Source organism: Castanea sativa, chromosome 4 (genome assembly GCF_040712315.1).
Source record: "Castanea sativa cultivar Marrone di Chiusa Pesio chromosome 4, ASM4071231v1".
NCBI classification, from domain to species: domain Eukaryota; kingdom Viridiplantae; phylum Streptophyta; class Magnoliopsida; order Fagales; family Fagaceae; genus Castanea; species Castanea sativa.
Genome location: NC_134016.1, coordinates 49,031,203 through 49,044,584, shown reverse-complemented (window position 1 = coordinate 49,044,584; position 13,382 = coordinate 49,031,203). Strand labels below are relative to the sequence as shown.

At 34.5% G+C, this 13,382-nt stretch overlaps 2 protein-coding genes and 1 non-coding gene across 3 annotated transcripts; 2 read left to right on the top strand and 1 right to left on the bottom strand.

Moving 5' to 3' along the window:
- The first annotated feature begins 764 nt into the window (after nt 1-764).
- TRNAL-AAG (transfer RNA leucine (anticodon AAG)) lies at nt 765-845 on the top strand. Its single transcript has one exon. It is a non-coding gene; the product is annotated as a tRNA-Leu (tRNA).
- Nucleotide 846: 1 nt separating this feature from the next.
- On the top strand, nt 847-4,318 carry LOC142631922 (uncharacterized). Its single transcript, XM_075806280.1, has 9 exons — nt 847-1,232; nt 1,332-1,407; nt 1,998-2,037; nt 2,350-2,408; nt 2,487-2,524; nt 2,655-2,718; nt 2,931-2,984; nt 3,757-3,858; nt 4,111-4,318. Exons 1-9 carry the CDS (start codon nt 1,054-1,056, stop codon nt 4,165-4,167), a joined length of 669 nt encoding a protein of 222 aa, XP_075662395.1. The 5' UTR covers nt 847-1,053; the 3' UTR covers nt 4,168-4,318.
- Nucleotides 4,319-4,771: 453 nt separating this feature from the next.
- On the bottom strand, nt 4,772-12,143 carry LOC142632074 (ubiquitin-like modifier-activating enzyme 5). The gene is made up of 14 exons (XM_075806496.1): nt 11,922-12,143; nt 10,721-10,789; nt 10,513-10,626; nt 9,385-9,513; nt 9,037-9,105; nt 7,937-8,089; nt 7,806-7,842; nt 7,257-7,339; nt 6,896-6,970; nt 6,582-6,656; nt 6,331-6,417; nt 6,109-6,224; nt 5,733-5,779; nt 4,772-5,148 (listed from the first exon to the last, which is right to left on the bottom strand). The coding sequence occupies exons 1-14, from the start codon at nt 12,009-12,011 to the stop codon at nt 5,012-5,014; spliced, it is 1,281 nt and encodes a 426-aa protein (XP_075662611.1). The 5' UTR covers nt 12,012-12,143; the 3' UTR covers nt 4,772-5,011.
- Nucleotides 12,144-13,382: the final 1,239 nt, after the last annotated feature.

Here is a 13,382-nt window from a genome sequence, read left to right as displayed (position 1 = left end):
ATTAGTTGAAATAATACAGTAAGACCCATGAATAGTGCCAAAAAGTGCAGTGAGACCTATAAATAGGAGTAAAAATAAGTTGAATAGTGAAATAATTTATAATTTTAATCCACATCCAAATGCATACTAAGGTAGCGTTTGGATAGAAATTATTCTATCCTATGTTTGCATTTCTAGCATTTCACGCCTTTTTTTTTTTAATTGAGAAGCACATGAACACAGGCTTGCCAGTAGGTCCCGTGCACTATGCACGGAACCCACCACCTCGTTGACAATCAAATTTGCACTGGAATGGTACTGTTAAGTGGGTCCCGTGCACTGTTCACGGGACCCACAAACCTATTTTTTTTAACAACTTTTTCATTAAAAATGAGTTTCACAGCACTATTCACACATTTAAAAATTATTTTGCTACAATGTTTTTAGTTTTCAGCAAAATAAGCGTTATCCAAATGCACACTTAGTGTGTGTTTGGATACCAATGAAAAATTAAAATTATTTTACTATTCAGCTTATTTTTGCTACTATTTATGGGTTTTACTGCACTTTTTGGTACAATTCATGGGCCCCGTTATACTATTTCAATTCATTTTTACTTTTATCTACGGTATTTTCAACAATAAATTTTTAGTTTCAGTAAAATAAGTAGTATCTAGACATACTCTAAGAAGTTGCGAAAAATATTATGGTTTATACTTTTTCTTTACTTTAATTAATATTCAGACATAGATATAATTTATTTTGAAAAAAAACCCGCCAACCTCGTGGAGATGGCCGAGTTGGTCTAAGGCGCCAGATTAAGGTTCTGGTCCGAAAGGGCGTGGGTTCAAATCCCACTCTCCACACTTTCCCTTTTTACTATTTTCCTTCCAAAATTTTAAATCACAAAAAAAAATTATTTAACTTTTAGGGTTTATTGGCGCGCATTTTCTATTTTATTTTCCCGCTACTTTTTCTTAGAAGCCAAACACAGAAGCAGAAAAAAAGCTCAACCTAAAGCAAAAAATTTTGATCTCCCAAAACGAAGTCTTTCTACTATTCAATTCGAACTCAATGAACTCTCGGGAGATCGCTCTGGTCTCTACGGCCACCGTGTTCGGCGCTTTAGCCTCTGCTTTTGCTCTCCGTTTCTTCCTAAACCCTAAAAAGAAGCACTTTTCCAAAACTCACAACGGCGTCGTTTCCGCCAATTGCTCTCCTCCCAACCCATTTGATCCCTCCAAACGCAAAGAGTCAGTTTTTATTTATTATTATTTTTTAATCACTTATTCATTGTTTTGGGTATTGGCTAATTTTTTGTTTCATTGTGGGTTTGAATTTGTTGGGTTCAGATATTTATCATGGGATGATTATTTTATGGCAATTGCATTTTTATCAGCTGAAAGATCCAAAGACCCCAATAGGCAGGTCATACATTTAAATCTCTTATTAGTTAGCTCTGTGCTTATTTTGTAATTAAAAAGAGTATAGTAAATTAATTATCTTTATTCAATTTTGTGAAACAAATGAAGTACTTGAGGAGACATTTGAGTAGATTACACTAACCTTGCTTGAGGTTTCGGGGAAATATCAAAGACCCACTTAAGTTTTTGATTTATATACTCGTACAGTATGTTTTGTTACATGCAACTAATCTGAATAAAGTTCTCTTATGTCATAAAAAAAAGAATGAATTGAGTTCAAATATATGTATTGTTTAAATTAATTTTTATTCGAAATAACTTCAAAATAGTGCATACTATTCAGGCTGGTTATATACTATACGATAAGAAAGATTGGAAAATATTAAAATAAAAGTAGTAACATCAGGAGGCTAAGTGCCATTTTCTAAAATAGAGGAGGTTTTTGCTATTTCTTTAATGTGAAGGGAAGTTAGTGTAATTTACTCCTAAAATTTTATTATGTTTTGAATTGAAATGCATGATTTTGCATCTGATGTTGGTGTTTTTTGCTAGTTTACTTGGTCTAATATCAGGTTTATATATTTGGTGATCCAGGTTGGTGCATGCTTAGTGAGTCAAAATGGTATAATTCTCGGTAAGTTCAAGATGGCATTTGAAGTGTTCTAGCTTAAGATCTTATCTAACATGGTGTGCCTTGTTTATATTTCCTATGAATGAGAGACTTCTAAAAGGTCCCAGAAGAAAAAGAGTAAAAAAAAAGTGGGATCATTTTAAAAACACACAGCAATGATTGTAGTGAATGATATAACCCTTTAGTAAACTTACATGGAACCATCACACTATCCATTTTGTCATATGGGTTCTGCTATTTGTGAGTTTGAAAATACAGTGAAAGTCATGTACCGCATGTTGTATAAGGGTTGTGTGTTCTCTATTGTTTGTTCAGGGATTGGCTATAATGGATTTCCTAGAGGCTGTTCTGATGATAAGCTTCCTTGGGCAAAGGTTAGCATTTTATAATGAATAAATTCCTCTTATTGTCAAGTAGTAGCTAGTAGTAATATCTGCCCTCTAATGTTCCAGAAATCCAAAAGCGGGGATCCATTAGAGACAAAGTATCCGTAAGTATTATGATCTCATAAGACCATGGGATTGTATCAGCAAATGCTTTGTATTAAGTTAAAATCTTTACCAAGTTATTCTATATCTTAGCTTGGATTTTTTTTCAGCCCCTTAAATTGTCTATCGCAGTTATGTTTGTCATGCTGAAGTCAATGCCATCCTAAACACAAATCACGCTTCTGCCGCCGGGCAGGTTTGTTTCAGGCATTTCATATTTTAGTTTCACTCATTGTCCCCTCTATTAATTTCTTTGAATTCTTCTTTTTTTCATCATCTCTCTCATTCTCATGTAAATATCTTTAAAAATGTAAGTAATTGGCAATAATACTTGCTTTTTTTTTTCTTACCCCCCAATGATCCTAGTACTTTAGTGAAAGTGGCCCCTTATTTTTTTTGTCTTTGCAGAAGCTTTATGTGACCATGTTCCCTTGCAATGAATGTGCCAAAATAATCATTCAGGTATGGTTTTTCTGTCCTTTTTCTATATATACAAAGGTATCATAAGTATAACTATTTGAGGTTTTAAATTCCCTCATTCAGTAATGCTAATATTTCCCTCAAGAATTTGGTCCATGGTTAAGGGGCTTGCTGTGTGAATGCTTTGTTCATCCCTTTTCTTGTCAGGGAACGGAAGTTGAGGTCCAACTAAAACCCCTTTTTTTGCTAAAGCATGAACTCTTCCATTCTCTCACCTAGTTTATGCACAGGTTGTACCTTATCTGCAAGACATGATACAAACTATAGGATTAAGTCCTCTTTGATAAATCACACGAACCTTTGATGTGCACCATTTACTCAAAAAATAGCAGTTGCACTCAAACTGAAATCCAGACTGGAGAGACCACAACAAATTTAGATAAAATCTATTATCGACTGCTAGTGTCAGGTTAGCAACTCACAAGTCTCACATAAACAACTACTGTTGACCATTTGAACATACTTACCTGATAAGAAGAGTGATATTTAAAGTTACTAGTAACTACCTAGTAACAAGCTAGTAATGTGACAGATTCAAAATGCCTTTCATATTGGCTATTGCAGTGTAATATTTTGAATCCGGAAACTACCTTTGCAGTTTGTAGAGTCCTATTGGGGTTTTTGATAGGATCCTTAAAGACTTTATCCAGAATTAGTAACAAAATATTGACTTTGTGCATTTGTTCCCTTCTCATCTGCACATACTTTTTGTAGTTAGCTGCTTAATAAATCTAATTCATCTTCTGTCTTGCAGTCAGGTGTGTCTGAAGTTATATATTTTGTAGAGAAGAGGCTCAGTGATTCCAACATTGCATATATTGCATCTCACAAACTACTCTCAATGGCTGGTGTAAAAGTAAGCCTTCCTCTTTTCTTGTACAGGTCTCACCGAATTCTGAATTTAATAGTGATTGGAAGTTATACTGAACTTGATAAGACAAAGATTGCACTTGTTTTGGCTTAAGAATAACCTCATTGATTCAATTATGGTAAAATGTTATGTGCGTTGGATGTCCATGTGTGTGATGCCTAAATATGTTGAATAGCTTGGAGGGAGTTAAACTTTTCCAACTAACATTTTAATACGAGACCTCTTTGCAAATTGCAGGTAAGGAAACATCAGCCACACATGAATCAAATTTTAATCAAGTTTGAGGAGCCCTAGATTTCACATTTCCGATCAAACCCGATGTTACTTGTATTGCATGTTCCTAGTAATCTGAACATTTAAGTTTGTTGCTCACTTAAGCAATATTGTATCATATTAGCTCCTCGTTTTCAACTGTTCTGATTATCATTATTAGTGGCTTTCTTGCATATCCTGGGTGTTCAAGTACTATCTTGAAACATAATGACTGCGTAGGAGTTATAGTAGCAAATAGGGAGAACATCAAAATACTTATATCTTCTAAACAAACGATTTTCAAAATAGCCAAAAACCTTTTGTGTGCGAGTGTGTGTGTGTATATATATATATATATATTCTAAACAAACAGGAAGGGGTTATAATAGGCATGGGATTATTGGGCGGCCTGCAGTCACAGAATGAAGCCAGTTTTTTTTTTTATCTTTGGTAAAGTTGATGGAATTATAATAGCCCAATGCAGAAATAAATTGCGCTGCACTTTTTGTTTTTCCTTCTGGTTGAATAATAGAATAGACAGTGCTGCACTCGATTTATCATCAGCTACTCTCGTTGTTTCCCCACCCTCCCCTCAAAAAAGAGAGGAAAAACAGAATCCACTGCAGTAGTGCAAAAGGGAAACCCATTTATCATGTTAAAGTCTCTATCCTGTTTCTTAATTCAAAGGATCTGATGCTTGATTTGAAGTTGTATAACATCTAAACTTGTACAGATGAATTCCCCAAAAGGAGAGGAAGTAACCCCAAACAACCCCCTCTCTCCAAACAAAAAAAAAAATCACAAATCATGTTACAAAAATGGAGTCAATAAATACTTTTATCTTGGTAAAGAAATTAGCATGGTGGGTGGGGAACTGTTGGGGGTATCAAGAATTGAGAGCTTCAAGTTGCCTCCTAAGATCTTCTAAGTCATCATTAGACGTAAGTGGAGCTTCAGAAGTCGGCAGTTCTTGAGACTTGTCTGCACTTGGGAGCTCTCGGACAAGACCTTCTGGGAGAGTATCTGAAGTGAAAGGCCACATCAGAGAAAATAATTGACATAAACAAGCAAGCATGGTTTAGCTGGCTGCTAGCATGACATAAATATCTAAATCCTGTTACAATTTCTAGGCATATGGTCTTTTAAACTCCCACCTGGGGCGGCTCTCTTTTCCCTGTCTGTAAATGAAAGAATAGCTAAATAGGATAAAATAAACGATGATGAGCAAAGAAGCGAAATAAAAGGATAGAAGCAGCAAGATATATACTACATAAGGGACTGGAATCCCACATAAGGGACAAAGTCTCTTAAAGCAAATGACCAACGTGTGAAGAGTGTTTAGCAATTTAGTGAAATGCAAATACACAATCTGTGAAGCAAAGCAATGCCATTTTGGTGCCTCTGCTTTCCTGACATAGATGCATAACACAGCCCCTCAAACAATCAGTGAATGTAATCACAATAGAAAGGGTCATCTATGTGGGAGCTTGATTCACATTGAACAAGAACTTTGTGAAGAACTAATGTAATCCATATTCAATAGCAACTTAAGCAAATTTGTACCACAAGGCTATGTAAATAAGTTAAAGCATAAAATGATCAATTACCAGAACTAGCTGCATCCATGCTATCCACCCCACTATCATCAACAACACTGAAAAATCAACAGAGAAAAGATTTCAATAAACTTTGACTGCTAAGACTCAAAAATACATGGTACTCAACATATGCTTCACAAAGGGAATCAGCAATTCAGCATTATTAATGCGTGACATCTGATAATAATTACAAATATGCTTTGATGGCAAGTATAGTCAGTATCAAGAGTTGAAACTTGACAGTCACATTTTAAGGCATCAACCTTTTACTTTAAAATCCATGTAACCCAGTAATTCTCTTCTTTTTTTTTTCCTCATTTAAGCACTATTAAACTTTTTTCACCCACAACAAAGACCAAATAGAAACCAATTTCAAGAGAAGCACCTTATGCTCCATTCATTGTCAGCATGAAGTGGGCAATCTGGAACCAACAAAGCTTCAGCTTCCATCTTTGCTTTAAGTGCAGCATCCCTAGCTGGCTTTGCAACAATGTACTCTTGCTGCACAGAACATATCATTTCCTCAGAAGGGAAGCTAATAACCTGACATTGGTATATTTCACGAGATGAACTTTGGTGAACCAAAGCTAGATATTAATCTTATCACCTGTCGTTCTAGACAAGCTACATTTGAACACTGAGGGTTTGGCTTCATTTCCATGGTCGGGAAGTAGTCTTTAAGAGAATTATATCCCTGGAGGAAAGCAAAACCAAGAAAGGAGATCAGTATATCACTGCTGATTTCCAACAAAAGTAGGCAGTGACCTTAACCTATAGTACCTTGCCTCAGCTATGCAAGTCAACATCACATGCCTATGAGTATGTGTGTGTATGAGAGAGAGCAAATGTAAGACTTACCAAGTATGGGGAAACCTGTCCAAAATTTAGCAAGAATTTAAGTGTGTTCTGGACAAGAAGCCCAGCAACAACTCCCTACAAAACCAAATAAAACATGCTGAGTAACGAAATATAGCAGTAATTATAGTTACGTACACAAAGCATGCTACGGTGCAGAGTATATTTACAACTCAGTCAACCACTAAAAAATTACAAAATATCTCTACTTCAAGAAGTACAGGGGAAATAAATACCCAAGAAGAGCAGTTGAAAGAATGTGAGAAAAGAATTTTATTCTCTTTTAATAGGTAAATAGTGGGAAAGAAAAACTTTACCATGGTGGTAGGTAAAGATGCAGCACAAACACCTTCACGCTTCAGTGTCCGTTCATCTATTCCAGATGCCACAACCTAAACCACAAAAAGGGAAAGCACAAACCCCTTCACACTTCCATTATAAAAGTGTCCATCCATAGAAGAAACAAATTTTATTTATATTGAAAGGTAAGACAAAGGAAGATGTTTATAAAGAATCAAGAATATAATCCTTTAATGTCAAAGCCACCTACTATATAAAACCATCCTTAGAAATTTAGAAATACACATTCAAATGGGAATACTTTACATAACAACATCATAGATAGAAAATTGAGAAAAGTGCACTCTCATCCAAATTTACATAAATGAAAGAACATACCAAAGGAGGTGCACATGCAAAACAGGCTGTTTCACCAGGTATCAACAACTGAATATGACCTGAAACAGCATCCTCGGATACACCTGCACAAATGTACGTCTTAAATTTCCTTATAAAGTACATCAATGTGCATCTAAACATACAAAACTAGCAATCTTGCAATAGCGCATAGACCTTGGTTTTAAAATGCACCCCACTCAATATGGCTGATGACGTCAATACACAAAGTTTTTACATCTAATAGATGTGGGTAAGCTTGTCTACATGTATAATACAAAGTAGACACCTTTTGATACTATACACATGTAAGTATCCATATATTGAATTTGTTCAGAACTAAACAATGAATAGCACAGGCAAGCAAATTGTCAACCATATAAAATTTAAATCGGGGGAAAATGCCAGCTAGAGAGAATTGAAATTTAAGGATAACATAGACCCATATAAAAACTTTTCACGTTAAAACATACGCATGTACTGATAAATATATAGTTCAAGGGTTCTGCTCGCCACTAAGGAAAAATTAAATAGAGGAACTCTTGAGCTTACCTGACTCCATCCATGTCTGATTCATTTCATTGCAAGCCTGTATAACCATTCATAAAATTAGATATGAAATTGAGAGAGAGAAACAATGAATTTCAAACAATAACAGGAAACTAGTGTTAAAGTCTGATTACCTGATTAACAGCCATCCTTGCTTCATAATTATCCACGCAGCTTAAGACCAGATCAACTCCGCTTCCTTCTTTATTTGGGCGAAATGACTTGTTTTTCAAACTTGACACAAACGTTTCAAAACCTTGCACTGTGGTGATGTTCATTGTATAGCTCTAAACACAGGATGTACTGATCAGCATAAGGGAAACACTAATAAACACATTAATGAGATTTAACCATGTCAAACTACAAGAGTAACCATAAATATATAAATGCAATTGCATCTCTTCACTTCTCCAAAATTTGATCTAGTCTTTCCACGTAAGTTCTATTACTTTGTCTTATGTAACAATAAAGAAGTTATAAATGAAATAAAAATAGTGAACATGAGAAATTAAAGACCGCATAACAAGGCAGTGGGTTAGAAAAGTGACATGTTTATGTCGAATCATATTTCTTGGTTTTGCTGGCTTGTAAACAAGGAGCTTTTTTAACTGTAAAATATGACAAGAACTACTATTTATTCGATTTAACACAGACATGGACATGGACATGGACATGGCCGACTCATAAAGTCAGACTATAATTTGGGATATAGACTTGGAATTAAAAATTAAGAGCTGCTTATAGTTTGATTGTTCAGTCCCCAGTCAACAAGCATGCGTAACCTAGGTGCTAATTCCGTATTTTTTATTTTTCTGTTCTTTAATGTTGTTGTTGCATCTGTTTTGGTTTTTCCCTATGTTGATAATAGATGAGTTCCACGTCATGAGTCACAATGAAGTCTATGAGCTCTAACACAAATGAGACATCCACACTTTGTAAGAGCAAGGTGGAGGGTAAAGTCATAGGTTTAAAATCCACCAGGTGCATATGTAACTTACATATGCACCCATGATTTCATAATAAAACCTTAATTATGGGGTTCTATAAACTAGACAGATTAAGGATGGCCTATTTGTAAGTAGATAGTCAAGTCCATAGGTTAATTCAAGGATCACATGCTAGCAAAAAAAAAAAAAAGAAAGACCAATTTCTCAAAAAATGTAGATAGAGAATTCTAGATAACAACTTCACATATGTAATTAAATCATAAGGCAACCTCCTGTGAAGTGTTTACCTCAAGGACAACGTCAGGATTTATGTCTGAGAGGGTCTGTACAGCAGCATCTGTCTTTGTCATATTAACCTGAAAAGACAAATTGCATTACATCCATTATTAGCAGGATTAAATGCTCATTTACTAAGAACTTTCTTATGCTAGAGAAATATAACTATTCCTGATCTGTATAACAAATGAGAAGACTGAAGCAGCATCTTCGCAACAGTTAATAAAGAGGGAAAGGTATATGCTATTATCTAAAATCATTGCCACTTAACTTTCGAACCATAAAATTTCAAAAAGAAGAAAATCTATGATAAAATTTTAAAACATGGAATCAATAATGAGAATTATGCGGACAAATACCTGTTCTGGACGAAAGAATAACCTATTCATGTTTGCTAACTCCACTTTGTCATAATCATATAACAAAAGGCGACCTATACCACACCTTGTCAGCATCTCAGCTGCAACACTCCCTACACCACCTATTCCCTGTGACCTCAAGATAATGACAAATAAAAGAAAATCAGAGCAACCCTAATAAATGTCTTGATTATTGCAAGGTACGTACATATTACATATTTTAAATAAGTATATAAGTTGGAGAACTCCTGAAAGAAGCCCAGGAACAACTTGACTGAACCAGACATAGGCTTGTTGTTGCCACTCTAAACCTTTCCGCCAATGAGAGTAAATAACAAGGAAAAAATATCTCCAAGAGGGCCACACTGCAATTACTAAACGAGGATAAATGAAACCAGTAATTTAGATTGAATTCATATGCATGCATGCTAGAAAATAACCTCCATATTAAATTTTACAACCAAATTACAATACCACATGGTTAGGTTGGGCTCCTAACATTCTAATGGAATATTAGTATGCTTTATTCATAAAAAATCTGAATGAAATAAGACTTTTTAAGTCACACATAAATCTGTGGCTGACCCAACAAAATCTGTCAAGATTCCATAGCCGACCCTAAATTTTCAGACAAGCTTTGCTGTTTTTGTTGATGTCACACATAATTCTAAGAAAGTGGCATCCCAAATACAGAAAAGCAAGCCACTATCTATCATTCAAAACATGCCAAAGATTAGTTCTATTAAGTACCTCATACTTTTGCTGCAAAAGTATGAGTGTTTTGCAATAACAATTTGAGGATTCGGTTTGAAATACTAACAGAAAAAATACATACAGGATTTGCAACTTTCCTTTCTTTTGGTGTAAGTCAGTAAAGTAGATCAAGAAAATCCAACAGTATTAAGTTGAACCAACATAAGTAATGGCGGGATTTTGGGTTTTCAAAATCCCAATTCTCAATTATTTTTTTAAATAACCAAATAACGCCTAAAATTATTCCCTAGGAAATACACACAAATCGATTCACATGTGCAAACATATGCATATCATAAAAAGGTGTATTCTAGTCAATAGACATTCATTCTATAGCAACAAAAGAAAAAATTAAAGAGGAGACTAAGTACATACAACTATGGCAACAGAGAACTCTCGTATTCTTTCATAGTTCTCTACAATTCCCATCCTCTGAAGAGCCATTAGCCTACTATAAGGATTGCTATCTACAACCTCTGCACTCATATCCTGCAGCCACGGCAATTAGTTTGTGAGTCAGTAATGTAATCAGGCACAACTCAATAACAAAACACAATAATATTACAATACAGAAGACAGATACCTTGACTTTTAAACGCCGAGCAGGTCCTGATTTTTCCAGACTTGTAAGCTGTTCTACTCGCAATCGTAACTACAAAATGTAAGTTGTGAGTTATATTCTTTGAAAAGGGTTAGTACACATAAAGAAATCAGGACTATGCAATCATAGCAACAACAAAAATAAATTGAAAATCACAACCAAGGTTTAAAATATCACAAAAGTGTTAAGAAAAAGGGTTCTCCTTCATAACAAAATACTGTTCATAGAACTACATGCTCAAACTTTGGGGCCAACTCAGGCCTGGATAAATTTTGGAGTTCAAAAATAAATTATATCAAGTTTCAAATTTTCCATCTTTTTGAAACTCAAGAAAGCCTTAAAAAATCAAATTTTCCCTAATTAACACAAGCTATTATACTTAAAAAAATAATAATAATAATCTTTTACTTTCTTGTTAGACATAGTGATTCATATTCTGAATCTAAAGTAACACTAGTCTCTACTCTAGAGGCCTCATGCGCAGGCAAGAACGAGCAGAGCGGAGCTTCTCATAGTGAAGATTTTTTTGGCTCGCTCCTGCGATTGTAGGCACACTGCTGAACCACGTAAATCTCTATATTGATTCTCTCCCTTTGCTCTTTAAAATCCGAAATTTACAACATTTCCTTTTGCATTATTTTATCAGCAACCAAAAAAGAATCTACATTGACAGTTTAGGCCTCATTTTCCACAGCCCAAATCATATAATATAATTAGATTTTTCTTTTGAGAACTAAAATAATGTTTCAGTTCGCAAACTAATACTAATAGTACCAATGTACCATCATTAGCGATCATCGCTTACATTTCTTAAATCAAACAGAGCCAGGTACAAAATTCGAATTCAAACCAATTCTATCTTATTCAAGTTAGTCCAAACTGAATATACAAAAATCCAGAATTCAAGCTCCATCCGAAAAATTTGAACATTCATCAACTCTCATATACAAAAACACATGAATAACATCTAGAATTCAAGCTAAGTCTGCAAATTTTAACATTCAACAACGCTCATATACATAAAATACATGAACAAAATCCAGAATTCAAGCTAAGTCCGCAAAAATCAACATTCATCAATGCTCATATACGTACATACATGTATAAAATGGAGAATTCAAGCTAGGTAACGCAAAATTTAACAAGAATCAACGCTCACATAGCTATGAATTTGGAAAAATACCTTATCGATTGAAGCGCGATGAGAAGGATCAGGAAGCGATTGCTTGAGCGATTCGAGATCGTGCAGCATCTCTTTCAGTTCTACCTCCATTCCTTCTCTCTCTCTCTCTCTCTCTCTCTCTATATGGAGCTTTTCGATCTGTAATTCTGTATTGGTGTGTGAATCTGAGAACTCTGATAGATATATCACTGTGTCTCGCCTTTTCAATTGGTTTTCTTCTTCGCACTTTTTGCCTTATTGATGAATTTGAGAGTTTGATATTCAGCTTGTCTGAATATTCTAATTTTTTGGGCTTTTTTTTTAAGGCCCAGTGTATTGGTAGCTATAGGCTAGGATTAAATTTTGAGCCCACCAATAATTGGGCTCAAAATAAATTATGGACCGAATAGGACAGAAGTAGAGATTGTATAAGATCGAAGAAGACCGAATAAAACTGAATGGACGGAATAGGGCTGAATAAGATTAAAGTGGACCGAATAGACCAATTAGGATTGAATAGGGCCTAATGAGATCAGTGTGGACTGAATAAGCCTAAAGTGGAAAGAATGGACTGAATAGACAGAATAGAACTAAATGGAATGAATAAGACCAAAGTGGACTGAGTAAAACTAAATAGAAGTATAGGATGATTGTGGCCAAATAGTATTGAAGTGGACCAAAGTGGACTGAATAGGACCGATACGGACCAAATAAGACCAATATGGACTGAATAGGACCAAGGTGAACAGAATGGACCGCATAGAACCGAAGTGGACTGAATAAGAAATGATAAGAACGAAGTGAACTGGAATATTAAAAAAAAATTATAAATATTAGTCTTTAGACACCTAAAGTATTGTTTTTATATGTATTTCCTAAGAAATATATAGAGTATTATCAAAGGGTTTGAATTTTATGCTACTCTTTTTTTTTCTTTTTTCTTTTTTTTTTTACATATATTATGTGCAGGGCTCCAAGACAAGACAAAATGCCGTGCACAAACTTATTGACTCAAAAAATATAAATATAAATAAAAATATATTATTATTTAGATAAGAGAACTCATCCCAACGTCCAACCCATGAGCATATAAACTTTTATATTATCTCATTCATTTTTCTATACGAAACTCAAAGATTTTTATCACTTTAATACAACATTCAAGTGGATTGTGAACATATTAGAAGTTAATTCTCATTCACTCCTTAATATTTATCTAAGATGGTATAAGTGAAATAAATATTGAAAACAATTGTTATTGGGGAAGGGTAGAGATGAATCACAAGTGATAAGACTCTTGGAGGCATATATTTAGATGCCTTAATTGGCAAGATAATAATTATAGTATAATAATATCTTGTAGTACTTGTGGGTGGCTCATCACTAAGCTTATTATAAAAGGAGAGAAAGGATTGAAAGTTTGAAACATCCCTTTGAAAAAGTTTTACTGTGAGTCTAAGACAAGGATGGGCAGTCAACCTG

What these genes read in the sequence shown, in the direction of transcription:
- LOC142631922 (XM_075806280.1), top strand. Translation starts at nt 1,054, where the DNA reads ATGAACTCTCGGGAGATCGCTCTGGTCTCTACGGCCACCGTGTTCGGC. An exon ending in GATCCCTCCAAACGCAAAGA is followed by an intron (nt 1,233 to 1,331) that starts GTCAGTTTTTAT and finishes TGTTGGGTTCAG; the next exon opens with ATATTTATCATGGGATGATT. An exon ending in CCATTAGAGACAAAGTATCC is followed by an intron (nt 2,525 to 2,654) that starts GTAAGTATTATG and finishes TGTCTATCGCAG; the next exon opens with TTATGTTTGTCATGCTGAAG.
- LOC142632074 (XM_075806496.1), bottom strand. Translation starts at nt 12,011, where the DNA reads ATGGAGGTAGAACTGAAAGAGATGCTGCACGATCTCGAATCGCTCAAG. An exon ending in ATCCTGACGTTGTCCTTGAG is followed by an intron (nt 8,090 to 9,036) that starts GTAAACACTTCA and finishes TCCTGTGTTTAG; the next exon opens with AGCTATACAATGAACATCAC. An exon ending in GACAATGAATGGAGCATAAG is followed by an intron (nt 5,780 to 6,108) that starts GTGCTTCTCTTG and finishes TTGATTTTTCAG; the next exon opens with TGTTGTTGATGATAGTGGGG.